At 49.3% G+C, this 27,845-nt stretch overlaps 11 protein-coding genes across 11 annotated transcripts; 5 read left to right on the plus strand and 6 right to left on the minus strand.

Annotated features, from left to right (window-relative positions):
- Positions 1 to 593: 593 nt before the first annotated feature.
- Positions 594 to 1,280, plus strand: KD926_002139 (BTB/POZ domain-containing protein; the record flags this gene model as incomplete). The annotated part of the gene is made up of 3 exons (XM_053093944.1): positions 594 to 692; positions 743 to 1,196; positions 1,267 to 1,280. The coding sequence occupies 3 exons, from the start codon at positions 594 to 596 to the stop codon at positions 1,278 to 1,280; spliced, it is 567 nt and encodes a 188-aa protein (XP_052951211.1).
- Positions 1,281 to 1,626: 346 nt separating this feature from the next.
- KD926_002140 (isocyanide synthase family protein) lies at positions 1,627 to 3,761 on the minus strand (the record flags this gene model as incomplete). The annotated part of the gene is made up of 5 exons (XM_053093945.1): positions 1,627 to 1,668; positions 1,801 to 2,191; positions 2,246 to 2,889; positions 2,936 to 3,312; positions 3,359 to 3,761. 5 exons carry the CDS (start codon positions 3,759 to 3,761, stop codon positions 1,627 to 1,629), a joined length of 1,857 nt encoding a protein of 618 aa, XP_052951212.1.
- Positions 3,762 to 5,053: 1,292 nt separating this feature from the next.
- Positions 5,054 to 6,890, plus strand: KD926_002141 (monooxygenase; the record flags this gene model as incomplete). The annotated part of the gene is made up of 7 exons (XM_053093946.1): positions 5,054 to 5,108; positions 5,154 to 5,219; positions 5,268 to 5,387; positions 5,446 to 5,863; positions 5,917 to 6,053; positions 6,102 to 6,422; positions 6,469 to 6,890. The coding sequence occupies 7 exons, from the start codon at positions 5,054 to 5,056 to the stop codon at positions 6,888 to 6,890; spliced, it is 1,539 nt and encodes a 512-aa protein (XP_052951213.1).
- A 799-nt stretch (positions 6,891 to 7,689) lies between these two features.
- On the minus strand, positions 7,690 to 8,454 carry KD926_002142 (WD40 repeat domain-containing protein; the record flags this gene model as incomplete). The annotated part of the gene is made up of 1 exon (XM_053093947.1): positions 7,690 to 8,454. The coding sequence occupies one exon, from the start codon at positions 8,452 to 8,454 to the stop codon at positions 7,690 to 7,692; it is 765 nt and encodes a 254-aa protein (XP_052951214.1).
- A 2,375-nt stretch (positions 8,455 to 10,829) lies between these two features.
- On the minus strand, positions 10,830 to 12,476 carry KD926_002143 (uncharacterized protein; the record flags this gene model as incomplete). Its single annotated transcript, XM_053093948.1, has 5 exons — positions 10,830 to 10,907; positions 10,968 to 11,321; positions 11,414 to 11,777; positions 11,826 to 11,866; positions 11,928 to 12,476. 5 exons carry the CDS (start codon positions 12,474 to 12,476, stop codon positions 10,830 to 10,832), a joined length of 1,386 nt encoding a protein of 461 aa, XP_052951215.1.
- Positions 12,477 to 13,717: 1,241 nt separating this feature from the next.
- Positions 13,718 to 16,522, minus strand: KD926_002144 (putative 2; the record flags this gene model as incomplete). The annotated part of the gene is made up of 8 exons (XM_053093949.1): positions 13,718 to 13,825; positions 13,882 to 14,310; positions 14,359 to 14,684; positions 14,748 to 14,832; positions 15,115 to 15,208; positions 15,559 to 15,725; positions 15,822 to 16,312; positions 16,369 to 16,522. 8 exons carry the CDS (start codon positions 16,520 to 16,522, stop codon positions 13,718 to 13,720), a joined length of 1,854 nt encoding a protein of 617 aa, XP_052951216.1.
- Positions 16,523 to 17,977: 1,455 nt separating this feature from the next.
- KD926_002145 (RpiB/LacA/LacB family sugar-phosphate isomerase) lies at positions 17,978 to 18,499 on the plus strand (the record flags this gene model as incomplete). Its single annotated transcript, XM_053093950.1, has 1 exon — positions 17,978 to 18,499. The coding sequence occupies one exon, from the start codon at positions 17,978 to 17,980 to the stop codon at positions 18,497 to 18,499; it is 522 nt and encodes a 173-aa protein (XP_052951217.1).
- A 984-nt stretch (positions 18,500 to 19,483) lies between these two features.
- Positions 19,484 to 21,133, plus strand: KD926_002146 (glycosyl hydrolase family 79 C-terminal domain-containing protein; the record flags this gene model as incomplete). The annotated part of the gene is made up of 1 exon (XM_053093952.1): positions 19,484 to 21,133. The coding sequence occupies one exon, from the start codon at positions 19,484 to 19,486 to the stop codon at positions 21,131 to 21,133; it is 1,650 nt and encodes a 549-aa protein (XP_052951218.1).
- Positions 21,134 to 22,649: 1,516 nt separating this feature from the next.
- On the minus strand, positions 22,650 to 24,320 carry KD926_002147 (permease of the major facilitator superfamily; the record flags this gene model as incomplete). Its single annotated transcript, XM_053093953.1, has 3 exons — positions 22,650 to 23,908; positions 23,962 to 24,064; positions 24,120 to 24,320. 3 exons carry the CDS (start codon positions 24,318 to 24,320, stop codon positions 22,650 to 22,652), a joined length of 1,563 nt encoding a protein of 520 aa, XP_052951219.1.
- Positions 24,321 to 25,157: 837 nt separating this feature from the next.
- On the minus strand, positions 25,158 to 25,733 carry KD926_002148 (chromo domain-containing protein; the record flags this gene model as incomplete). The annotated part of the gene is made up of 1 exon (XM_053093954.1): positions 25,158 to 25,733. The coding sequence occupies one exon, from the start codon at positions 25,731 to 25,733 to the stop codon at positions 25,158 to 25,160; it is 576 nt and encodes a 191-aa protein (XP_052951220.1).
- Positions 25,734 to 26,341: 608 nt separating this feature from the next.
- On the plus strand, positions 26,342 to 27,845 carry KD926_002149 (uncharacterized protein; the record flags this gene model as incomplete). Its single annotated transcript, XM_053093955.1, has 2 exons — positions 26,342 to 26,370; positions 26,432 to 27,845. 2 exons carry the CDS (start codon positions 26,342 to 26,344, stop codon positions 27,843 to 27,845), a joined length of 1,443 nt encoding a protein of 480 aa, XP_052951221.1.

Genomic DNA, 27,845 nt, shown 5'->3' on the forward strand with positions numbered 1-27,845 from the left:
TATTTTATGAAGCAAGAGAGATGAACTAGCAGATTAATTAGATTTGTTTCCGCAACCATAATGCCGATAACATATACGTATATGAAAACCTTAGGAAACGCTACTTACCGCTTATGTTATTTATAACATTTAACTAGTTATTGTCACCGCGGCTATCTGGAGGGATCCTTATGATGAAGAGCCCAATACGAAGCGGAATTTTCCATCAAATCGGCCATGAAGACCAGGTGGAATTGAATATAAAAGGGCCTCCTTATTCGGCCCCTAGATAGTTGATCATCGTCAATCATCATCACCAAATTAACTTCTTCATCTTTGGCAGCCTATTCATCCCTGGGACTCGGTATTCCTATACCTTACCTACCTTTGCCATCTGTCAATCAGACATTTTGAAGCAGTGCTTCGTCTTTCCCAAAAGTCCAACAGTAGCATATCATCGAGTTTTGAAATATCCGAATATTTCTCCAAAGCGGGTGATGAACCCAGACTGGCCATGTGCAGGATCAAAATAAAACAGGTGATCTAGATCAAAGTTTTCGTGAGTGAGTTCACGAACATCCCTTCAGATATTTTTTTCGGCACTGTTTTCAGACATGACAATTGTGACAAAGAACCGAGAATTCAAGGTGCATAAGGTGATTGTTTGCGGACAATCTGGGGCTTTCTCCCATGCCCTTAGAAACGACTGGATGGTAAGTGGAGAACAATGTTCGAGTCAGACAATATACTAACATCTAGATAGGAAGCAAAAACGGCCACGGTAGATCTTGCCGAAGATGACCCTACAACTATTGAAGCGATGATCCACTTCATGTATGGTATCAACTATGAAAACAGTAGCAGTGACCACGATCGTGGTTTCCCAATGCTATTCAACATCAGGGTCTACCAAGTGGGAGACAAATACGACGTGCCGAAACTGAAATCGCAAGCAAGGGAAAATTTTATAAACGCTCTCGAAAAAAATTCGAAGATAGATGATCTTCCTCTTGCCATTGCGGATGCGTACCAAAAAACAGTTTCGACTGACCGTGGCCTCCGTGATCCAATTCTCAGCACTACCTTGTGTCATATCGATGCGTTGCTGGAAAATGAAAGTTTCAAACAAGTCCTACAGGAAACCAGCAATTTTGCGGTTGACCTTGTCCAAAGACAAGCCCAAATGACCGGGATGAAGGTGTACAGGTGTCCGCATTGTTGGAAAGAATGCACCATGATAAGAGTTCCGGATGCTAAATACTGTCCTAAATGTTCGGCCCCTTACAGACAACCAGCAATAGACCACGAATGGCGGGACTTGGGGGCGCCTTATAAGCACAGAAATATGCAGAGCTGTTCAAGGCCTTCTTGTGAGAAGAGAGACAAACACCTCAGCCAATCAGCAAATAAAAGATTTCAATCAGAAAGCCAAACACCTTACTCCTCTATTCCTACTGTATCCAGTGTTATAACACCCGTGCGCTTAAACTAAAGATATCATAGTCTTAATATGAATTGATCATCATTCTTCACCGCACCTTCCAAGCGTAGAGCAAGGTCTCAAATCTTTGCGGTTAAGTTCTGAGAAATATGGTTATTTCCATCAATCGAGCCTCTCATTAAATATCAAATTTTCCTTTCTCACCGTTAATCCACAATGAAAATCATACCCACGAGACTAACAACAAACTACAATACAAAATGTCTATAAATACAAACCCTATCACCCATCCCCATCTCACATGCTTAATCAACATGAATCCTCCTCAAACACCTCTCCGCCAAACTAACGAACGAGCTCCTCGTATGCATCATACTAACATTATCACTGACAAGGAAGTCGCCCTCTTCCCAGGAATGCCAATAGCAAACACGTCGATCATGCAATAGTCCGTCCAAAACCGCACAAACAGCATCGGAGTTCTCAACGCCATCGATGGTTACGCTGGTTGGGTCGAATGCTGTTTTCTCCTGCGGCCAGGGCTCGTGATAGCGGAGAGATGGACGTCCGGTTGCAGGGTGAGGAATGACGAGGGGGAGGTTAGGAATGACGGCGTCGTCGAAGGAGGTAGTGCGAACGGTCCAGGTTAGAGGGCTGAGTGTTGAGAGAGGGAGGAAAAGAGGCAGGTTGGCGAAGACGAGATGAGAGGGGGCGAAGAGCGTGTAGCCAGTATTTTCCGGGGAGGAAGTGATGGCGGTAAACATTTGGAATCTAGATCGCAAGTTAGCTCGGGGGAATAGTATAGAAGAGGGCCAGGAGGCATACTTAGGAGGAAGAGAGACAACCTTTTCGTTGCCGTCGGAGTCAATCTCTTTCTTAATCTTGAACAGCCCATCGTAGTGGTATGGCATCCATTCAGCGGAAAGAACGTTGTTCAACCCTTTGCCATCGGATCCGTGGTCTTTAACCTCCAGAATTAGCCCGAACTTCCATCCTACGGGCGTTCCCATTTCCTCGGCCTTTTCAACAAAGATATCCCGATCAAGGGTATCTCGGAACCCTCGCAGAACAACGGGTGAGTTTTCTTGCGAGAGCAGACGGAGCTTCTGCATATCCACGTCTTTGAACGACGGCCGCGTACCATTGACAGCCTGAATGGTTATGCCACATGGGTAGTTGAACTCGACGCTGACATCGCTGGACAACGAGTAAAGGTCACTCTTCTCTCGGAAGTACCACGGCTGTCCGTTCCGAGAAACGAGTTCCGTCTTCTCGTCACTACCAAGTGTGTCCCGGTGCTCGAACTTCATGTGCCCGTCAATGCTAAAGTAGGGCGCGGAGTGCCAAGGCGTTACGGGCGAGACAGTCTGAGGAAGAACGGAGATTGAGATTTTTCGTGATCCATTCGATGGATGGATGGACAGTCGGACGTGGTCAGGGAAGGTCTTCGCGATCGCCTGCGCGAATGCCTGGATGATGTTAGCTCCATCCGTCGGTCGGGCTCATTCAACATACAGCACCTCTGACGATCATCTTCTTGGCGATCTGCTCGCACTTTTTCTTGTGTTGGCTCTTTGTACTATCCCCCATGGTATGTGCCAAGTCTGTCGTGAGGAACTTGATATATCCACGATACGTTGTGCAGACATCCTCGTCTGAAGCGATACGTTCATTAACATCGTGGTCCGAAGGGGTGTGAATACGAATGAGATCTTCGCGGAATTGCGGTGCTCTCTCCTCGTAGGTCTTGGCATCAAGAGCGATCTCGTTGACCATGTAGAGGAGATCGCGCAGGTGGACGAAGGTAATATTAGAGAGTTCCTTCTCTCGGACCATGGCACGCAAGTTCTGTCCATACTCCCAGACCTCCCTGTCGGGGACACCCAGAAGGTCTGATTATGTTAGAACAGAGAGCGAAAGACAAAGAAGAGCACTAACCGTTGTAGACTAGACCATCCGAAGCGATTGTTAACTTGGCTCCAGGGGAATAAATGTCTGCGATCGCAGCACAGAGTCCGTTCAAATGGGCCAATGAAATTTCTTCGCCCTTGTCGGGTAGGCTACCAAGAGTCTTGCTCTGGCGATTGGGCGACTTGAAAGGAAATGCAGGCAAAACAAGCTGAATCGCCCTTTGTGTGCGTACTTGGCCATAGATTATAGACAGAAACTTGAGGTTGCCCTCGTCCGAGCGGTCCTCAACGTTCGACGGCAAGACACTGCGGTATCGGTCAAGCACGTCCAGGATGTTGCAGGCCGTTTGCAGAGCGGGTCCGTCAAATCGGCCCTGCATAAGAGACAGGGCTGATGACGAACCGTCAGAGTTGGACAGACGTCGAACCATACTGTGTGTTCTTCAAGACAAAGGAGTGCGAAAAAGCTACTCCAACAGACGCAGAAATTTCTAACACATCCTCCATCTGCTCGAGATTATATACAGGCATCAACTGCACGGAGACCGACGGTGGCTCCATCTCATTGGATCATTCGCAGCGGCCAAGAGTTTCGCCCAACAAAACATACTATTCACGCGGTTCTAGTTTTTCCTCCCCCTGGATCCTCTCCGAGTAGCGTTCTGACCAAGACCTTTGTCATCTGTGGCGCCATCCTAGAAGGGATTCCGACCTGATTCCGAACTCTCAGCTGTTCGCTTAGAATTTAATGTAATTTAGGAGTCTGGTAACCGACCCCTCCGCGCTAACGTTTCGGGGTCGGGATAAGAGTTCCTACACTGTCAAAACGGCTTAATAAGTAGCGGAATAAGACCGCGCATTGGCCGTTGACAGCCGGTTCCTGATTGCTAATATGGTTGATTGAGTGTGACAAGCTGCCTTGGCGGATCCACTGTGGCTACTCCCCATCTTATCTCGGCCGGAGTGAGGAAATCCAGAACAGGCAACAGCCCTATTCGACGGAAAGGCTTGAACTCAACGAATTTGGATTATTCGACTGTATGTTGCTAAGGTGTGCGACGACGGAGAGGTCCTGTTAACAATCAATAACCAATGCCCTGTCCAGGGTGACTATGTCGGGTACACCGTATGTGGTCTCTCTTGCCTCCTTCCCCATCATTGGTCACTCCGATCTAATCTCGGCTGGAGTGAGGAAAATGGTGAAGGAGTTCCGAGATAGGGTTCGTGATAATTCAGCCATTGCCTCATCCAAACGGGTTTCAACGCGACAGGCCAAGATGTTGCATTGCATGATTTTAGACGCCATTGCCTGTTTGGTAGGAGCTAACGACATCGGAATTGGAGGTCCAGAACTGCCAAGACGGTGGCATGGTCATTTCTCTTCATTTTACTCCAACGGGAGGACAGGCTAGGGCCAGCTCGCACTAGCGATAGCGTTGTTTAGACCCTTTCAGGCGTATCATCCGGTCTTGCAGCCTGGTTAGTATCCTCCAGTAAGGCGTGGCGACATGGGTTTAGTGAAATGCCGATCGCTGTTTTCTCCCCTTCCTTCATTTTGCCGCAATCTTGTCTCAGCCTGGATAGAGCCGAAGGATCGAGTGGAGTATGGACAAATTCCGACGATTATTCAACGGACGATTATTCAACCAGTACTTCGTATATGAAGTGAATCGAGGTGATGTTCTTCTCGGAGAAATTCCCTTTGCGCCCATACCAACGCACAATGTCGATCGGAACTGAAACCACAGAAAGCAGCGCTGACCTAGTCATCGTCGGGGGTGTGTAGAGTTCAGAAAAATGTCAACGTGTACTGACGGTAGTAGGAGGCCCTACGGGACTGGCAATTGCGGTCCTTGCTCGTTCATTAGGACTCTCAATTCGAATCCTTGGTGGGTAAACCTCGGAGAAAAAGCCAACAATTCCTAACGCGACTGCAGATGCTAAAGAAGGTCCCCTGGATCTGGGTCGCGCTGATGCGCTGAATGCGCGCACCCAGCAATACCTTGAGGTCTCCAAGACACTAGACACGCTCCTACCACAAGGAATCACTTGCAACAGTACGTGAACGTGACCTTTGTTTCTCAAGACACATCTAGTTAACAGCTGCGCGATTAGCAAGCTCCACGTTTGAGGCCGGTGAATTCACCTCCCGCCAAAGCCATTGGTGGACGTCACTGAAACACACCTTCCGGCCCAACTTTCTCATGATCGGTCAACCGCGCGTGGAGGCCGCTCTTCTCGAACAACTCGATACCCCCGTTGATTACGGTCGCACCGTATTATCCGTCACCGAGTCCGCGACAGGTGTTTCAGTCACCACGAATAAAGGAGAAACTTTCCGAGGGAAATATGTCGTTGCAGCAGATGGAGCACGGTCGTTTGTGCGAACCGCACTAGACATTCCGTTCACGGGCACAAAACCCGAGATGATCTGGGCGGTTCTCGATACGTTTATTGAGACCGACTTCCCTGTTTGTCCGGAGATCATCACTTTCCAGGTCAACGGGCAGTCGAGAGTGGCATGGATCCCTCGGTATGTAATCCATGATCTGATGGCAATATACTTGCACTGATGATGACCACCAGAGAGCGCGGCATGTCCCGTTTCTACATCCTTTTACAAGGAGAAGTCACCCAAGCCAAGGCCGAAGCATCTGTCCGTGCACACATGGCGCCTCACAATGTCGAATTCCTCAAGACGGAATGGTTCAGCACATTTGACAGTACGTGGCATTCGCGTCGTACGTGGTAATTGCTAATTCTTTGTCCAGTCAAGGAACGTATCGCCGAGACCTTTATCTCCCAATCCGGCAACGGTCGCATTATTCTGGCAGGCGACGCAGCACACGTGCATGCGGTGAACGGCGGGCAAGGCCTCAATACCGGTATTGCAGACGCGTTCGCCTTGACTTGGCGGCTTGGACTAGCCGTCAAGGGCCTTTCAAGTCACGAGGTTCTCCGCAGTTATGATACCGAGCGGCGTGCCGTCGCGGCTGGGGTCATCGAGGTAGCTTCGAAGCTAGTGCGGACGACTGTGAAGACGGCGTTGGAATACGTGGATGCGATCGAAAGAAACGCAGGATATATCACTGGTAAGTCAATTATTCTGGAATACCAATCATGAAGCTAATAAAACAGGCATGGGTGTGTTCTATCCTCCGGGAATTTTGGTTCGCGAGTCAGAATTCGGAGAATTCATCGCTGGTCATCGCTGTCCGGATTTGACTATCAATGCACTCTCAGACTCTCAAGATATCAGTGCAGGAGAAGAAAGGAGACTCTACACTCTCTTCCAGTATGGGAAATTCGTTGTTTTATTCCTTGGAGACGAGGCTGGATCGGCATCGTCAGCGGTGGTGAAAAAGTATCAAGAAGTCGCGGATTTCTGGAATGTTCGCGCAGACAATCAGCGCAGTGATAGTGGCATCCCTGAGTATCAAGCAAACTGGGTTGAGAACCAGTCTGGGGTTGTGGTGATTCGCCCTGACTTATACACGGGATATGCGGGAGAGAAGTGGGCGGATTATCTCGACGCGTTGTTGACGGCGGGAACCTCGTGATCACAGACATGTGACTCTATACTAGCCATAATACCACTTCACTCAACCAGAAAAATAAAGTGCATGCATAATAATGCTGACATTTTCCAAGCCAAGAGATTGTAGGACAATATCAGTTCTCTTAGCGATATTGTTCTCTTGGTAATATGTGTCAACTCATGCTCCGAGAATCACAATTATATATCTGGACAAGCCATCAATTACGTTTAGCATGAACCCTTCTAACCAAATAATAATTTTATCTTGGTCTTTTTTTTTCTTTTTTATTTGTTTGTCAAAGCTTAATAAATCCCAGTACCATAAGTGAGGTGATAAAACATAAAGGTATCATAGGGCAGCAAATGATATGATTCCAAAAGCAAAAATAACTGAGAGTCTAGAGTATTTTTGGTATTTTAATGAGGATGTCATTTTCACTGGGCTTAATCCCCATAAGGTTGAGTCATGAAATTAATGGATACCAAAGGGTCATGTCATCGAAACTCACCCTGGGATGATTTTTAGCCAGGTCCAGTATCAACAATCGTCCCATGTAAGATCCAATCACGATTTGAGAACATTTTGTCGCACTGTCGAAGGGAAGATAGATGGTCGGAAGGCATAATATCCTTTTTCCGAGATACTTGATCCAGTGGTTTCTCACCTCTATCATCCGATCAATGTGACCCTCTTCTTCTGCTGTTCTTGAGAGCCTTGCTGTATTGTTGTAAAACAATGGAATACCATAGGCACTCAAGTCGCGATTCAAAGTCTCCGCACTAGAATGAAAAGCGTGTATTGAGAGCCCAGAAGCGCAATCCTAAATTCTAATATAGTCGTCGGCCTCTAGTATCGTGAGGTACTTGCCGTTGGATGAAAATTCCATAGTTGACCTTGCATTTATGTTTCTGATGGTATGAAGCAGGGATCCTGTTTGCATAGAACACAATCGAATCTGACCGTCTGACCACGCTGATACAACGATTTGAGAATCGGGTGATAAAACCAGGTATTCTATGTCAGCGATGGGACGGGAAGCGGTCGGATGAAAGTGTGTTGAATCGGCGTTCCAGATTCTGAGTGTATTGTCTTCGGAAGCGGAAACCACTTGCTGGCCATCGGAAGAAAGCTGGATACCGTGAATGTGATCATTATGGCCTGAAATGGTTTGCAAGATGTCATCATTTTCCATATCCCGAAGTCTAATGGTCTCAAAAGCTGTCATTGCTGCCCTTCGCCGATCCGACAGAATACCGATAGAAAGGATGCTACCAGTGTTGCCTTCGTAGGAACACTGAAGAGAACCGGTGACGATGTTCCACACCTCGACCACCCCTTCGTCACGAGTTATAGATGCAATTTCTGTATCCTTGGACAAAAACGCGATTGAAGATGGACAGTCGTTGGGGATGAATGCCCTTTGGAACGATCCTGTCATAATGTCACCTAATACGATGGTCCCACCCGCATCAACCGAAGCTACCCATCTTCCATTAGGTGACAGCGTCGTAGGGCCAATTAGACCGGGATGGAGTTGATATGTGTTCTTGAGTGTTTGCTGGGTTATATCCCAGATCTGTACCATCCTGCCGGCGGACAGGAATATGATAAAATGACTGTTCATCTAGAATATCACTGAGATACTGTGAGCATACGCGTTAAGAACCATTTGTGGAGCACCGGTGTTCAAGTTTCAGAGGCGAACAGTGCAGTCCAAGGAGGCGGAACCTATCCAGCGACTGTCAGGTGATGCTGCCCGCACGCTGCCGAGAGAATTTGCAGAAGGAAGCATGTTCAGGATTCCACATGAGAACTTGCAAAGCAGCTCTCCATTGTGGGCCTCTTTCTTCACAACCGGGGAAGTGCGCTTTTGTCTATGGGGAAATACCACACAGCAGGTTAGCAGATGTCACCAGGCATGAAGGGCTCGTGGAGCTCAGGTATAGCAGGGTCTCACTCGAGTTTCTGCGTCGATTATAAGAAACGCGTCAAAGAGCCGAACGAAGAGCCAAACTGAGTTCGATTCATCTCGGCTCTCTTTCTGAGTTTGACTGTTGATTTGGTAATGTCCCATGTGAGCTTGGCCTTGCCCGAATACGCGATGATTTGAGAAGAAAAGGTGGTTTGTAGATCATGCCTCTCAATTAGAGGCTCGGACAACACACAATGTCCGGCGTAGATGCTGGTATAGGCTGATGTTTTGGGGCTCGGGAAATAATTTGTTTTGCTTGCGAGCGTCGTAAAAAAAATTGGATCAATCATACTCCTGGCCTTGGCTCCATTGCTAGACGAGTCATCTAGAGCCAGGGCGTAATCGTCAAAAATCATGCTGCGATGATCGGGAAGTGGGCGTCTATCTTGGGGACTCAGGACCCAGTCCCCTGCATTGGGGTCGCTGCTAGTCAATAAGAAAAACAATATACTAGTTCGTTTGTCAATCTGTTATCGAGTTTAAGATTCAGGTGTCCAGAACCCTCAACCAGGCCAGCCTGGGCGTGACATCGGTATAACCCGTTGCTAATTCACACAGAGTGCAAACTAGCCACCCATATTTTGGAATCCGCAGGGAGTGATCTGAAAGCCCCGCACAGTGCCCTGTTCTATGAGACGACGTTGCCGCTGGACTTCTGAAACTGGAACGCCCATACACCCTAAACACAAATCTATATTAGCTTTGACTCAATGGTCATAAGAGTGATTGTGGGAAGACCAAGAGCCATTCCACTACCGTTATAATCAGTGTCGAATAGACTGCAAACCATTTTGCTTCGCTTGTTTTGCCTCTATTAGACAGATACAGCTCGCGTTATTCTCTTCATCTTTACTACACCATATAACATAGTCAGCCACGCCACTAATGGTAATTGTGGGATTATTGCGCGGCGTATCGACTTTCAGTTTCTTTTCCACTTGGGTCTGAACGTGGTCGTATCCCTTGACTCCCCAAGCTGCTTAGGTATTTCAGACAGTTTTGCGACTATAGGATACTAACATAGAAACGAATGGTGAGCAATCGGGTCAAGGATTCCAGAAGTCGAGTGGGATATATAAAGGACAGAATGGGCTTTGAGCAAGGTCGGAGTTTCGAGCAATAGCAAATCGTGGGCCTGGGTATTGCAAATGTTTCAAAAGCCCTGGAAACAAGCAATCTCATACTTATCGGCAGACCCTGCATGATCCTTGCTGTCCTGTGCCAATCGACAGGAGGCAGCGAGAAATCCACTTAGCCACCCAAGCGTTCCAATCGCCAAACTTTGACAGCGAGACTCGATGCTAGGTCTATCCGATGCAAACATTTCGAAGTTCATGAAAACACGCAATGGAGCACAGCAATAGGCGCGCCATGTTCTCGATCTTGTGCCCTTTCTTGAGAGTACGCAGCGAGAATCCACTTGGCTACCCAGAGTTGGACCAGCTCCTCAAGCTACTAGAGTTTGTCGAATCCTCACTCCAATAAGGGTGTCGAAGCAAGAACTCCGTCATGTCAGGTTCCATGACAGGAGGGTCGATAAGCGGCTATTCGTCATGCCAGCGGCCGTTTAAGTGATTATCTTTTGTGGAGAGGTGAGGAGATGCCTGAATAATTCTGATTGTGCCCGTAGAGAATGGTATGAGAATGTGTAGAATGGGTATGATCCCTGGGGCCTTGGGTGAATTGATGAGAAGGAGAAGATAGATCAGGAGGAATGTAAGGAAGAAAAGTAGGGACGAAAACGAGTCGTTTGGAGTGAATCGTTAGATACGATGAATGATTCCCTGGTTTGTGAATATGAGATCTACGATTCCCTCGTGGAGCTTCACCATCCTAGATGCGTCGAAGCAAAGAAATCCACCGGGAGAGAAAATTGGTTAATAGAAAGCAGAATGAAAAGAGAGAAATTTGTCGGTTATGGTACGCTTTTATCGCTGGAAAATTAGCAAAAATATACCATCCATCTATTCATTACCACCAAACTATTATCAAGAATGAAGCATCTCCACAGCCTGCTGCATCTCCTCCTCCGATGGCAGGTTCACGATCATCAAATACATAACATTCTAGAAAGCATTAGCCGCCCAGCATCCCCAGCATCGAATAGTATTTGGATGCAAACTTACCGATTTCAACATCTTCTTCATTCCCCCGCCCAGTAGCCCTCCGCGCGGATTTCGAGATCCAAATCTAAATCCGCCAGGGCTTTGCCTATGTTCACCATCTTCCGGATGTGGCTGCTCAGGTCCACCTGTACTCCGAGACCTCGAGGCCTGCACTCCACTGATGATCTGGCGAATCGGACCCCGACCAATTAGTCCACCGCCGAGTCCACCTCCAAGTCCGCGTCCACGACCAGGTCCGGACTCGTCCCGTCCTCGTCCGCGCATCGGTTTGATCTGGTCACTGGTAATATGGCCACCGGTGACAAGGCCCATGAGTGACCCGCTGCTAGCGGGATGTGAATTGTGGTTTGGGTGCTTTGTTGAGATCACTGCTTGGGTTTTCCATTATCTGGTTCATCATTAGCTGTCTCGAAATCGTACAGAAGGAAGTGAGGATAAAAACGTACAAATTCAGCCTGGCCCCTCCGATCCAAGTAATCAGCCACAAAGGCTCGTCGCGAATTGACCTCCTTCAACTTTTTTTCCGCATCGGGGCTCTGTGCTGCCAACTCATGAAGATCCGGGAACATGAGCGGCGCCGTCTCGGAGAACGGCAGGTTCCCGTACGTCTTTCCGTCAGATGACTTATACTTGTGTTTCATCTTGCTCACCCATCCAGATCCTGCGTGGGCCATGGAGCTCGAGATGGCCGAGTTCAAATCAAAGCTAACACAGGGGGAATCAGATTCTGGTTTCCAGGTCATGACGAGACAGTGCAGGCCACGAGGATGAAACATCTCCTGGTTGATTTTATCGAAGTAGGTATTCGTTCTGCTTGCATTAGCATGATCTTACAAAGGCTATGGAAAAGCCACGAACTTTCTTCGGTTTTCGGCGGCAATGGCAACGTCTGTTCCGATCTGAATCATGACAGATACAGCCATTTCTATAGCCAACGGCATGAACATCGTGCCGATAGACGCCAAGTTGATCGCCGCGCCACCCCGCAGCCTCGCAGGCTTTATTCGACGTCTCCAGGAAGTCGATGAACATGGCCTGGTCGATGCCAAAATTATCCAGAACCGGCGCGTATGCCCGGATGAAGCCACGCTTACGCGACCGAGGTTGCCGTTGTGGCAGAATCACCGGGTACGGGAGTTTCGGGTGTCCAGTGGGAACCGAGTATGCCGCAGGATGGGTTTCCAGAAAGGCGTGGGCTAGCTGATCGACATCTTGGATGGGTGTATACTCGGGCGGAGAGTCGCGATGAAGTTGGTCTTGAGCCTCGTCAAGCTCCCATTCTGCTTCATGTTGCTCTTCCATGATTTGTTCATGTTCACGTGCATATTCATGGTCATATTCATGTTCGTATTGAGGGGCAGTAGGGGGCGTAGTGGATGATTCAGGAGCCTGTTCTTCTGTAGGGGAAGCGTTTTGGGACTTCTTGTTCGTCTTGTAGGCGGCGATACTCTCGGAGGCCAGACCGACCCCGGAGGCGACTCCTTTGATAATTTTCTTTCGAAGAAACATACTGTACTCCAGAACGGCAAAATAAATGTGGTGGTACGGAGAAGCAGCGTCGCAGGGATCCGATCAGACTCTCTAAATGTCCCTGAAGAAACGATGCGACCGACGACCTGCCCGACCGGCAAAGATGGGGGCGAGCCGTCATGATTGGCAGTCGTGGGTTTTGATTTTCAGCTAAGCTCATGAAGGCCGTCTAAATTCTCTTGTTTGGCAATTCAACGGATGCGAGGACCCAACTTCTTCCATCTGTTCACCCTAGAACCCGTATTTGAAGAAGGTGGAGCGAAGCGGCGCAGTAGGGGCTAAATACAAAGCAATGGCAGTTTGACACGGCGTCAGCGCCGCATTCCAGCGGTCGCACGGCCCGTAAACCACGGCCTTTTTCTTTCAACGCAAGCCCCGTGGGCATGGCCAGGTGGGTCGTTCCAGTGCAAGGCTGAGAGTAAGCATTTGCTTGGTTGCTTGGCGCTTTTTATAACCCATCGCGGGTTAGCGCTGAGGGCGGGCACCGTTTACCCGAGCTGGTAGGCCTTGCAGTCGGCATCGGAGTTGTCGGCTGCCCGATTCTAGGCTTCTAGAATTTGCGTTTGAATCTGTGCTGTTGTCTGGTCTTGTCAGATCGTTCGGTTGTGCGAGATGGAGTTGCGGGATTGTTGCGAGTTGAAGTTGTGCACTCGTCGAGATGAAGAGGCGGGCCAGGTGCCTGAGGCCTTGGTGCCAAGCTTTCGCCCTTGGCTTCCCCTCCTTTGGCCATTTCTTCTGTGCAACACCACGAAAGCCTTCTTTCTTCCTGTACATCTCCTCGAATCCCAAGTCTCCTTCGATTCGGTCATTCATCCGAACGTTTTCATCCCTTCTGATCACTTAGTTCTCAAGTGCGGCAACGTCGAGAATCGGGCACCTCCGGAATATATATTTACGCTTCGTTGTCATAGATCTTTCCTTGAACTTGAATGACCTACCGGACATGACAACAAACATTTGTCTGTTTACCTTCGTTAGTGACAGGGTCTCTTCCCCGATTACCACTTTCATCCAGCTCAATTCGTTAAATTCATCTATTTTCGTCACCAATGACCATTGCTATGACCAACGCGCCTACAAGAATACGAGAAGACCATAACATCATGAGAAAGAAAAAAATATTTATATTCATCAAACATTCAGCGTCTAAATCATTTACCCATCCAATATGCCAGCATAAGAGAAACGGGCAACATTATCAAAAATCTCCATTACATCCTCTAGAAGGCAGCCTTATCCTTGACCTTCTCCGCCTGCAATTCCGAGAAGCTTTCCGGCCACAGCATCATCTTTTCCTCCTTCGGGGTAGCGGCAATGAACTGAGGAACCTGAATTTGGTCAGCATCTGAACAGTACAAACATCGAGTGAACACAGAAAACATACAGCTTGCTTGCTGGAAATGCGACGCCACATGTTGGCCCGCGGGTTGAATCGAGCGGGCACGCCCTGGCCGCCGGTCTTCTCCTCGTCCTCCTTCATGATCTTTTGCACCTCACGCTTGATCTCAGAGAAGTCCTCGAACGGAATATACGGAATCTGGTTTTCTTTGCAGTATTCTTCCAACCGCAGACCCTTGCGCGCGAATAGCACGTCAGCCTCCCGCGCAGCGGGCAGATCCGAAACACCATCGCCGATGAAGATAATCAGGGGGATCTCGTTGTCGAGAGAATATTTTTCGGCCAGAGCGCGGCCCTCCTGGATAGACCGAGCCTTGTCGTGTCCGAGCGGAGTGTCATGACGCCAGATCGGCTTCCACTGGCCACCCTCCTCGCGGATGTCAGCGTCGTTGGCGACAATTTCGATTTGCGAGGCCTATCCATGTTAGTGTCCCTACTGGTTTCTGATGAATGAATTGCCTACCTCTTCGGGGCCGAGGAACTGTTTCAAGACTTGAGCCAGAACAGGCTTTAGACCAGCACTTATGATATTAAAGTCGATTTTGTTGGCGACACAGAACTGGTGAAACTCCTTGAAGCCAGGATCCAAATCCAGTCGCTGCTGCATGACCTCGAAACCGTCCGAGAATGGAATTTCCAGCGATCCCCACATATCCTCGGAGACTTCGACGAACGACCGAGCACCCGTCTTGATCTCCTCCTCGAACTTCCGGCGACCTTCCGCGCCACATCCTAGTGCATCGACCAGGACATGGCCACTATCTTGCATGAAGATAGTGCCATCAAAGTCTGATCAAGTTAGATTGGCCGTGATGTGTCGCATATAGACAAGGGGAACAAGGCAAGGCATACCTGAGAAGCAGACAATCTTTCTAGTGGTAGGCATGACGGATGGCTTCTTAACATGAGCCATGGTGGATGTGAAGTTGGCAGAGAACTAGGGCGAGAAATGAGTTGGCCAAGGAGACAGAAGTCATCGTGAACCGAGCGAGACAAAACGCTTAAGAGTGTTCTGGCAAACCGTGGCAAACCGGTTGCGATTCGACTTTTTTTTCCCACGGTGCATGACGTAGGCCATCTCTAAAGCCCACGGACGTCAATTGTGGGTTCCAGTTCTAGACTTGGCATGGAAACCTATGATGTAGCGGGCGAGAACCGTTGATGACTGAGGATTGTGGAGCGGACAAGTCGGCATTGGCAAACAATAAACGCGAACGACCGGGGAAGAAGGCGATGCCGCCGGGACCGGCAAGCCGGACAGCCACACGTGGCGCGGGCTGTGGCCGTGCAGGAAGGCCGACTTGACGTCATTTCTGCCATGAACTCGCCTCAGTTTCCCTTTGTCCGCACGGAATTTCTTCTATTGTTTCCGCCTTTTCCCGGTTTGTGGCACCTGTGGGCTCTTCTTTCCTATTCGGTTCTGCGCCCCTGCTCGGCTATCTTTCTGTGGCGCTTGGCGCTCATCATTCTCCCCTGCAGCCCAGACTTGGTTTCTGCAGGGCCTGGATTGCGTCCAGGAGAATCTAGAGGGACACGCTAACCTGGCGCTTGGTCCACTGATTGGGGGGAACTGACCGCGGAGCCGGCACTGCAGGCCTCAGGTTGACCTGGTCATATTATCCAGGCACCCCTACATATGTTCCTTGGTCGGATTGATAAATACCTGACTTGCCCACTTGTCGACTTGTCCAATGGTGAGGTCATTTTGGACATGCTCGAAAGCTCATCAGCAACATGATACTGAACATCGCCCTCGTCCCCTTCCAGGGCAAAAAGTTTCTCAAGACGAAAGGGAGGCCAGGCAGAATTGAAGCATTCGATTGAATCACACTAAAACAGAAGAGCACAACAGAAATCAAACCGTCAACTGCAACCAGTCGATTTGACCACAACATGTATTGACATACATGGACAGAATTAACAGACTGGGAATGGCTTCGACGACTCACTAACCCCATCATCGTAGATAACCTGGTCACCCGGCTCCGCAAAGACCGTGTGTTTATTCTCAACCGTCTTGCATCCATTGCCCACATTAGCCACAAACATCTCCGGATACTTCTCCTCGAACGAAGCAGTACTGCCACTACCGCCGGTGATCTCGATATCAGCACAGTTCATATACATCTCGCGGTTGCCGACCAGGTTGAACCAAGACCAAGCGAACAGGGCTTTGCCGTCAGCCACGTCGCCGGGGAGCTGGAAGTCATATTCGGTAGTCAACGGACATCCGCCCATCATGGACTCGATCACTTTGAACGTTTCACCATTGTCATAGCTCAACGAGAGCTGGCATGATCCTCCGCTGTGGGTTGCGGAGCCGGACAACGAGATGTTGTATGTTTCGCCAGCGGCCCAGTTCGCGGTGGTGCGCCAGGGAGTGTTCTTGTGGTATCCCTTGCATGGGAAGTTGGATCCTATGGTATGTGAGTTTAGGTGAAGGCCATGGGGGTTAAAGTGTTGATTGATTTACCGCTGCTTTCCAGAGGACTGGTCATCGAATAATCAATGCTTGAGGGATCAGTCTCGGGATCCAAGGCGCTGCGCAAAGGATAAGGCCAGCTGAGCTGCATGTGAGCCGCGACGAGGCCGGAAGAGAGAAGAAGACCGAAGACTGAGTTGAACATTTTGCGTTTTTGCGAGAACTTGTTGGTTGGATTTCCAGTTCGTTGAGGGGTCTGGCTTTTCGATTTCAGTGCACTTCAGCACGCCTTTATACCTTTCAGCTCGCCCATCTCTTGACTACAATGTCTCCTCAGAATCATAGTCTCGAGTTGCATTTGCCCCCAAGTTGCATAGCTCAGTGTCATTCATCCTGAGGAGAACCCTGTAACAAGGGCACAGTGAACTACTACACTCGAGATATATCGTGAAGCGACTTGACACGGGTATCTCGTACGTTTCCTCAGGGCTCATTGCATGCAACCTACTAATCTCCGCACTGGTCTTGGCCACATGTCTGTCCATTCAAGTCCCCAGACTTATCTTTGGCGCCGGGTACCCCAGTCAGATCCTTGTGTGCATGTAGATCGCAATTCCTCGATTTGACGAATCTGGAATGTGATCCATTCTGTGGGATCCTCGTACGTACGAAGGAGCACCGACGGAGTACCTGATTATCTCAGGCGCATTGACGCCGAGTCGATATCCCCTGGGTTGCAGTCACAATGAAGATCGAATAGAAGGATTGAATGTACCGGTGATAAACCTGCATAATGGCATTCCACGGGTCGCTTATCTAGGACCTGCAGTTGCCCATCCAATGGCATGGATTTCCCATTCCTCACGGATAGACTATCGAGGCCACGGGGTTGGAACTTTTACGAGCAAATCAGAGCAGTCCTCACCAGCATCACCAATTAATCAGTTTCCAACGGATTGTTTAAGCGACAGACGCTAATTACCGTCGCATCGCGTGAGGAGAGGCCGCTTGGCAGTGGTGATTAATTTCCTAGAGCGAGCTAAAACGCCTAGCGGGTCGGATTCTACTACGGTCTGATCCTACAGTTACAGCTTATCCAGCGAGCTCTTGTTGCAGAGCGGTTATTCAGGGGCATGGAGTTCATCCCTTGCGATCTGATTCTAGGAGGCACAATGGCACTCTGAGGTTGTTGTTGGCCTGGAGCGAACTTCTTATCAGCGGGTCAGTCATTGGTTGTGGGGTGGATTCCCCACAAATCTCCGGATGCCGAGCGCTACTGCGATTAGATTCCTCAGGTTTTTCAGGATGCCGAGGTTACAAGGACAATGAGATTGTGCATTTGAAGCTGTGAGAATTTGCATTATGGTCCTCGACGATATTCTGTCGAACGGTATAAAGGGGATTCCGGGCTAATCCCGAGAAGGCAATTCCGAAAACAGGTCCAGTGCTCATTGGACCCTACTAGTCAACGATGTCATAGACACGAAATATCTATCCGACCCCACTGGAGCTCTCATCCAGCCTATGAGACAAAGAACAGTTCGTAAGGAGCCAGGATTCGATCCGACAAAGGGACCTCTTCGAATTTCTATCTCGTCTATATCCCCCACGCATTGTCACCGTCTCGCAACAAAACCACAAGTACAAGGCAACACCCAAAATGACCACAACAAACACCACACCCCTCCACATCGCAATGGCCTGCGACGAGGCCGGCTGGGATTACAAAGAAGCCATCAAAAAAATCCTCAAAGATAACCCCCTTGTGTCCGAAATCACCGACGTGGGCGTGGACAGTTCCGCCGACAAAACCGCCTACCCACACCCCGCCGTGCAAGCATCCCTATTAGTCCGAAACGGCCAAGCCGACCGGGCGCTTCTGATCTGCGGCACCGGAATGGGCGTCTCGATCTCCGCGAACAAAGTCCCAGGGATTCGAGCCGTGACGGCGCACGACTCATTCAGCGTCGAGAGGGCCGTTTTAAGCAATAATGCGCAGGTGCTGTGCTTCGGACAGAGGGTTATTGGCGTGGAGTTGGCGAAGAAGCTGGCGACCGAGTGGTTGACGTATACGTTTGACGAGGGGAGTGGGAGCGCGAAAAAGATCGAGGCGATTAGTGAGTATGAGAGGAGGTTTGCGCGGGGGATACAAGGATTGAGCGAGGAGATTGTGATTGATTAGCTGACTGATTGGCTGTCATTTGGGCGTTTTTGAATTGGATATAATCGGTCTCAAGTTGTGTGAATCCGTTGCGAAATTGGGTATAGGTAATGTATGATTTTTGTATGTATGGCCTCTATTTCTGTTCTGCCCGCTCCGGATCACCTGTTAAGATATCTGTCGCAAGTGATCATAATCAGGCGCCTAGGAACAATTCATTGTGGGCTCTATGAGAGACTCTAATTTTGGCTCTCTGCTTCTAACATATCTTCCAATCAGGTGAGAAATATCTCGTAACTTGTATGAAAAGACATTTGATATCTATTTTAGCTCCGTGGCTAGCTCTGATGACTCAAGACATTAGAACCGAAATAGCATCAAGCAGCCATGCAAGATAGAATTCGTGATTGTATGATCTTCAGGGACCAGGCCTAGAACTAACCACGTCAATTTATCCGGGCTGCTACACGACATAAGGCGACTCTTCTCCAAAGCTGCGGTAAATGGTTGTTTACCGGATTCTAAGATGGATGACATATAATGAGAAAAGAATGTACAGAACTATCCTAAAAGGCTCGTCAACCCGGCCTCCCACAGTACCGCATTTTTCAGACCTTTGCACGATTTCCCCTGTCCGCAATGGCAAGATTGAAAGATCCAAGAATTCCCTCCCCGCAGACAACCCCGCATTCCCCGCGCTCGGCACATCCCGACAGTCCGGCGGAGGCACCGCATTCCCGCTGCTCTGCCATGAAATGAGATCGTACGATCCTTCTGTGACGTGGTGGCTGTCGATCATCGGGAAAAAGACGCCCAAATAGATGGAGTCGCGGATAAATACACCCCACCGGAGAAGAAAAGCCATCAATCAGCCGGTGGGGTTCCCTCTGGTTAGAGTTCAAATGGCTTGATGCGTCCGACTGATTGCACAGGCTTTTTTCTACCCTTTCCTGTAATCATCACGGTACTAACTATAGCAGGATAGCGAGTTGTACTGGTGTCAAAATGAGACACCTTCAGTCCCTTCTTCTCCTGTCCAATTGGGCATTGGCATCTTCAGTCTCTATTAAAGTCCCATTGAATGCCTCCCGCAGAATCCTCCGACCAGACCTCTATGGCTACTCAATTGAACCCGTCTCCCTAGACCCCTATCTGAAAAGCACCCTTGCCTCGACCGTGCTCGGCCACATTGCCGAGATAGCCGGCGTACCGGCCCCCATTCGCGTAGGAGGGAACATCGCCGACCAGACCGTCTTCGACAAGACCCTCCCGGTCCCCTCGCAAGCCCTCCCGAACGACACAGTCGTCGAAGTCCTCAAAGTTCAAGAGTCCTGGTACAACGGGTGGACTGACTACTTCCCCACCGGAACCGACTTCATCTACACGCTGAACCTGCGCAATGAATCCTCCTCCTGGACTAACGCCATGCAGCAAGCGGAAGCCGCGATCCGCCATCTCGGACCGCAACTCTCGCTCCTAGAACTCGGCAACGAAATAGACCACTACATCAGCAAAGGCTGGCGCACTCAGGCGTGGAACACAAGCACGTACACCGCGCAATGGAAGCGCCTAACCCACCAACTGACCACGGCCCCATTCTACCGCAACACCACCCACAAACCCCGCTTCCAAGCCGCCGTCTTCGCCGACCCCCCCTGGGTCCCCGACCAACACGACGAGATCGACGACTTCGACATCGCTAACGTCACCCGCGCGGGCCTGATCAACCCCCATCTAATCGAATCCTACGCCATGCACCTCTACCCACAATCAACCTGCGACGCGCCCCGAGAAGCCCGCCTATCCCTAAACCTTCTCTCGAACCACAATGTCATCTGGACAAACATCTCGCAATACATCCCACAAGTCGCAGCCGCAGAACGCGCACACGCACGTCTCACTCTCGGCGAAACAAACTCCGCCTCATGTAGCGGCCGCAGCGGAATCAGCGATACGTTCGGCGCGGCGCTCTGGGCGACAGATTACGTTCTCGCGGCGGCGAGCATCGGTATGGATCAGGTGTATTTTCATCTCGGTCATACAAGCGAGTATTCGGCTTTTACGCCGCTGGCTTATGATTATAAGGGAGAAAGCTTGGTAGCGGGCGTGAGAGCGCATTTTATGTCGCATGTGTTTTTGGCGCATGTGGTTGGTGACGGACAGTCGAATCAGCAGGACAAGCAGAGTAGAAAGGAGAAGAAAGAAGGACAGGGCAAGACGATATCCGCACTGCCCGGCGCAGCTAATTCCTCTGATTTAGCCGGGTACGCGGTATATGGGGGCCGTGCTGATCTGGAGAAACTTGTCTTTGTGGATTTGGGGGTATGGAATTCGTCCGAGGGGGTGACGAATCCGTCGACGTTGAGGGCGACAGATTCGAATTCTACGTCGGTGGGAGAGAGACCGACGAGGACGGTCGAGGTGAAGACGGGATGGACTTCCGGTGCGAAGGTCGATGTGCTGCGGCTGCAGGGGCCGGGGACGAATGCGAAGAGTGGTGTGACTGTGTCTGGTTTGGAGGTGGATGTTCTGACGGGAGCGCTGGTGGGCGAGAAGAGGGAAGAGCAGCTGGTTGTCGGGCGTGGTGGCGTGATGGAGTTTGAGCTACAGCAGGCAGAGGCGATTTTGCTGGAAATCTTGAAGGGAGGGGGATAGAAAAATATGAAGCTGGTGGTGAGCTATAGTTATGGGTTAGCAACTCAGCCCTACCTGAAGGGCTGAACTCGCACCTAGTGCCGGTCCCGAAGAGTCTATCCTTTACCAGTCACCGTAGAGTATTTATTTCTAGTCAATCTATCCTGATAAAAATCAAAGCATCAGTTTCCAAAACTGTGATGAATTGAGGATCATCAACAAAGAAGACCGTGATGTCATCCCCTCCCTACCAATAAGCCACCACAAGCACACAATCCCGGCCAAACTGAGCCCATCTAGACGAAGTGGGGAGCTATGATAAACAACCCGAGCCCCGCATCAAAACATCCAATATCCCAGACTCAGCTTCAATTCATACTTCCATATAATTATCTACTTATTCTACCCAACTCCATCATATCCGTAGTCCAAGACCTCGAATCCGCCAACGCGACATACGCAGCCTCATTCACAAAAGGCGATCTTCAGCTTCCACCGAAGCGGTATATTCCACTTCTTCAAATATACATGTTGGCGGTGCCTCGCATGTTTGACCTTCCGAATGTAGTTTAGTGCACCACATGACCAGCGATCGTAGATAGTTAGCTAGTCTGCAGCCTCGCTGCATAGAATTGATCAAGTATTCCACCAATTTCATCGTCAGCCATGCTGTCAATACATGGAATAGAAGCTGACTTACCTATAGAAAAGTGGCAATCGTGACATGTATGGACGCAAGACTCGGTACTCAGCTATTATCCAACCCCACTACTCTACAGAATACTAAAGCAAAACTAGACCCTGCTAAAGTACTCTCCCTCGAAGGTGACGCCCACGTCATCCGTAACGCAGGAGGTCGCGCATCAGATGCTCTGCGCAGCGTCATTATTTCTCAGCAACTACTCGGAACGAGGGAGATAATAGTAATACATCATGTAGCCTCCCTAATCTTCTCCACTGCCACTTCTTTGATTGAGTGAGGCTATGACTAACATGATGGGGAATATACTGTAAGATCTGGACGCAACTGAACCAGGATGTATATCATATTTCGTTCCTGCCGTTTCATGATCTCAGACAAAGCGTGCTTGACGATGTGAGGGTTTTAAAAGAGAGTCCGTTGGTATTAGATGCTACTATCACAGGGTTCGTGTATGAGGTTGAAAGTGGGAAAGTTGTGAGTGTTTGAAGATGAGGTTTATACTAGTTAGTGGGTTGTTAGTTTTCTTGATTTTTCTGCATGTTTTTAACTACTTCTGTTGGGGGTTTCTTTCTTTCGTCTTTTATTGAGAAAGCAGTACTACTTCAATCAGTTACTCAATATGCCTATGATGGATGGAAGATGTTGTTATGAACTAAACTCAATGCACATGACAAACAGAACCCTAACGAGTTCGGTTTTACTGTCATCGGCATATGTTCTATCGACTTCTAGTGTATCGCCGATCGGTGTTAGGAAGACAGTAACAAGAGAATATATTCCTATCGAGAATAGGACACCCAATCCTAGCCCCATTCAAGAGAAAGAGCCGGTCAATCAAATCGGATACACAAACAACCGATTCTCGAAATCCGTCAAATCCAACATCGCCAGATCCACCTTCCTCCTCACCACCTGGCCACTCTCATCCACCTGTTCCACGCACCCCTCCTTCTCGTCCTCGCTCAATTCCGCCGCCCACTGCGCCCTTTGTTTATTCCTCTTCATCAAGATCCAATGCACGACGCCCAGAATGGCCGGCGTGCCAAACCAACTGACAACAATCATACTCACCCACGCCCCATAATATCTCGGCGCGGCACTCGGGACCCAAATCTGCGGCGACACCAAATTCCCCACACTATAACCGACCATGAACATTCCATTCCGCGTCAACTTCTTTGTATACCCAGCCGCTGAAGACGTCGCCCACCCCAGGGCAATAATATACGTAATGCTGTAGGTATTCTGCGCTAGGAGCATACACGCCAAGAGTGCGAGTTTCTCAGACCACGCAGTAGCAACCATCCCGATACCACCTGCCATCGCTAGAATACACCAAACAGCACTATGCAGCGCTAGGTATTTCGGGAAATACTTCAACGCGAGCGTGGCAACGATACACAACGCAGTCCCGAACCCTCCTCCGGCGGCGGCCACAAGCGTCGAACCCAAATCTGACACGCCGATCGAAGTAGTCAACAGATTCTGCTGACCATAGTTCAAATTATTGCAGTACATAAGGGTGAAGGCCTGCAGAGCGAAGAGCCACGAGACGGGGTCGCGGAGAGCCTCGATGAACTGCGCGCGCTTGAACTGTTTCTGCTCTATGGAGCTCTGGTGGGACGATTGTACGCGGCGAACAACGTGGACCTTTTCTTCCGTGGAGAGGAATCTCGCCTCCGCCGGGTTGCTGGGGTAGTCGAACCAGACCCAGATAGAGAGAAGAACTGTCCAGCCGCCGATGACGATCATGAAGAGTTTCCAAGGCAGGATGGCGCCTTTGCTGAAGAGGAGGCCGTATGAGATGAAGCCAGCGGGGATTGGGGCGCCGACACAAGTGATCCATAGGATAGGCTGCAGGAAGGATTGCTCCTTGCGGTTGAAGAACATGCCGATGGTGATTTCGAGCGCGGGTACCACGACAGCCTCGACGGCGCCGAGGAGCAGGCGGAGGACAATAAGACCACCATATTTGACCGCGACACAGTGCAGGAAGATAAGGACGCCCCAGGAGAAGATGATGCCGGCAACGAATCTGCCAAAAGGGAGACGTTGCATGAGGTAGTGGCCGGGCCATTGGCCGATCAGGTAACCTGGTCGTTTTGGTTAAAAAGGCATAGAAGATTGGATATATATCAAAACGAACCGACGTAAAAGAAACTGTTCAAGTTGTTATATTGGGCTTTGGAGATGCCTGTCTCCTCGAAAAGCCCTAGGATCGCTGCATACCCAAGGGTCGACTTGTCCACCTGGGAGCAGTTAGTAAACGAGCTGCAACTTCAAATTATACGGGAGTTTACGGACAAACAAAGTGAGGTTAATAACCGAAACCAGAAACATGATCTTCCAGTACAGCTTTCTCCTCAGTTTTTTCTCCTTCTCGTCCGTCAACGGTCCAACACTGTCCCCATGTTCTTCAATGAGGTGGAGCGTAACATCGGCATATTTCTCCTGGATCGTCTTGGCCGGAGTGCGCCCAGAAACCTGGGCTTCGTCTTTCCCCATGTTGATTGTTTATCTCGATTGTGCTTTGACACACAATCTTAAATCAGGCTTGGTTATCGAGTGACGAGATAAATGGAGGGGGAACAATCCATCGACAGGGATCAGAGATTGCAAGCTTTAAAATATTCCTTGCGATCGAATACCGTTGAAGGATTTAGTCGATCTAGGGCTTGAGGCTTGAGCCATATTGGACGGCGTTTGTGCAATCGATCCTTCGAGGGGTTTTACATAATAATTCATGATAGCGTGATAGATGCAGGAAATGTATCTGTTGAACTCAGAAGCCGATCACTCAAAGGTTAGACGTAATAACTAAATCTTACGTATCCCTTTGGAAGACTGAGGCCGGAGGCTTACTACCATGTATATATCTCATCTATTGTCAGATATTCTAACAATATCATTCATTTTCATCAATTTTAAACAACGTTACAAAATGTTCAACGTCGATTATGCAATCCATCGCGTGATTGTGCTAAAGCAACCCCAAATGCCGTCGCCAAGCCGAGCTTAGCGGATGGCGCCATTGGAGGCGGATAGAGGGGATCGGAGAATGCCGAAGCTCAATGATTATGACGCGCAAGGAAACGAGGAGAGATGACTCTGATCGGTATAAAACCAAGGGTTCGAGTTACTCGCAGAAGGGTCAGGCAACTTCAGGACTCGGAGGATGAAGGTCCGCAGAGGATCGGCGTGAGAACGAGAGAAGATAACAAGGTCAGGCAAGAGAAGTTAGAAACTGAGTCGGGATAAGTGAATACAGGGTAGTGAATGAAACAATACGAGGAAACCAGAACATAGGAAACTGGAACACAAGAAAAACAGTCCCAGAAACTCCTATTCCAGACTTTTCTCGAACTCCTCTACCAGCTCGTCGGCAGTCATCTCATCCGCACGTATCCATTGATCGTGCTCAGCGCCGTAACCTAGCCAACGGATCAAGTATTCGACCAATTCAGTCAAGGACCGACCCCGTTTCACGATTCTCTTATCGGGGATCCTTTCCGCCTCCCATTCGTCATCGGCAACCTCTGCAGGGTGATTGGGTTGCCTAGCGAAGGGGTCTGCTGAGGCAGGTTCAGGTTGAACCGGGTGGATTCTCCAGTGGCTTGGAAGATCCAGCTTGCACGCAAGACCACCTGCTTTTACTTCGGCAATGCGAAAGGGTCCTGCGTAGTGATGCGCGTACTTGCCGAGTAACTTCGTCAATGGCATGGTGTAACCCTTATGGAGCCGCAGGAAGGCATACTGATCTTTCTCATAGACCGGAGGCTTTGTATGCTTCGAGTCGTATAACTGCTTCATTCTGACTGAGGCGTAGGAAAGCGCTTCGGCTGCGTCGATCCGGGTAGTAAAGTCCTGGTGCGTCGTAAAGATGTCTTTGAGCAGGTTCCAGAGAGACCGCAACTTCATACCGAATAGTAGCTCGTGAGGGGTAGATCCCGTTGCAGAGCTCTGTGATGCATTGATAGTCGATACGATAGAAGGTAATAACCCAGCCAACAATAACTTTTCGGTCAATTCCTATTAGAACCGTCCGTAAAATAGTTTTGGGTCATCTACTGAGTGGATGGAATGTGGGTCATCATCATAGCGAGTCAATAGTTGACGACAATCCCCTTCTCATCGACTATTTCGTCAAACCGGCATACAGTATTTCCGGAAAACGGTGTCACCACTTACGTACTCTTTTGTTTCCCAAATATGAGTGCCAAGAAGGGGCTAACCCATAATGGAATGGTGGACGGAAGAACTATGTTCCTTTGTTTTATGATTTCTGCCATTAATACGTAATTAAACGGAAGCTAGAGTATCGTATTGTAATAATTACCACTGTACTCTGGAAGGTTCTATGATGACTAATTAGCGTGTGCCACGCATGGCGGCCTAACATGCCACCTGTCCCCAACTACATCATCTCGTACACTGTCCCAGAGTTGGGAGTTTGGTTATTCCGGGCTAACCCTGACAGGCAGTGGTCAGCATAGCCCTGCATCGCTGCACAGTTGAAACCAAAACATATGGCCCTTATTATTATTCTTCTGGGCCTGTTAGCAACTCTCCCCCTTGCTGACCTCTGTAACTGGCTAACATGACACGTCGAATATTAGGCTCCTCGGCGGTATCTGTTGCCTCGAGGGCATGGCGTTGAGCCCTATGAGTGATGACTATGTGTCCCAAGTTCAACAAATCGGCACATGGGAACAGACTCCGTCGTATGCCCCCACCCCAGGTTTCTTCGATCGTGAACGTACGCTATCCGTATTTAGCTTTTCTTCCAACCATGTACCTGAAGGACGTTCGTCACCCTTGCGTCAACGCCCGTCCAATCAACTGGATTTTCTCGAGGTAGACGAACGGGGAGGTAGACAAGCAAATGATGAACAATCACCGAGCTACATTCGTTATCTGATCGAGTGGAAGGTGACCCTAAATAATCGGGTGGTGAAGAAAGATACCGAACAAGACCTGGTTCTGAAACCTGGTTCGTACTGGGAGCAAATAACACAAAATGCCGAAAAGGCTCTGCAACGAAAGGTCAAGCGTAACCAACGGATCATATCCGATGATACTGAAATAATTGTGTCTGTTAATGACCGCTCGCAAGATGACCTTACCAAAACTTTCGACGGCACTGATGTTGATTGGACAATCATAGAAAATCAGCTCCTAATGTGGAGCAATCTATTACGTGTGGGCAAAAGACTCAAGCTTCGTATCTCCATTAACTATATAGAGGACACCGATCTCCGGCCACTCACGGGAAGTACCGATAAGAGAGGAAAGTCATCGGTCACTAGGAGAATGCTTTCAGAGCGGGATACTCGCATGGATGCCGAGCGTGCCTCCGGGGCACACATGGTTTGGCGCGATGTGTATAGAATAATGCGCTATCCTGGCCGACCATGCCGCAACAATGGGCAATATTGCTGGCAAGACCCTGTCGGAAAAAAGCACTATAAGCTCAAAACCCATCACCTGACAAGTCTAATCAAGTTTGTTGAGAGAGGTGGAACACTGGAGAACCATGATGATATTCCTCATGATCTTCGTCAAGAAATGTATGCAGAAGAGGAACAGCGCCATAAAAAGCAAAAGAAAGAGTGCCCCCAATCCGTGGTAGGATCAACATGTCCTCCAATCAACATTAACCTCAACCCGGCACAACCAACACATCCATTCTTGACCAGTTCTGATGTTGCAACATCAACCGTCTGCCCCGACCCTATTGATATCTCCGGCCCGCTTGATATAGCTGTCGAGGAATACATTTCCTGGCAGGAATCCCGTGTGAGCCGCACAGCTTTCAAAGCAGAAATTGCTAAAGCAGGCAACGTGGCACTAGAGAACTGTCTGGATCTTAGACAGATTGACAAAGACCAAGACTTCGAGTTTTTTGTTAAGGAGGGCGTAAAAGTTGGCGCTGCACGCAGGTTCGTCAGCGAAATAAGGTGTTGGCTCAGTGAGCGGCAAAGGAGAAACGACTCGGAGGAAAGCTTAGACAGTTTCTCATTGTCGGCATAG

This window comes from Aspergillus affinis (assembly GCF_023601865.1).
Source record: "Aspergillus affinis strain CMG 70 chromosome Unknown NODE_145_length_84260_cov_87_737417, whole genome shotgun sequence".
Lineage (NCBI taxonomy): Eukaryota > Fungi > Ascomycota > Eurotiomycetes > Eurotiales > Aspergillaceae > Aspergillus > Aspergillus affinis.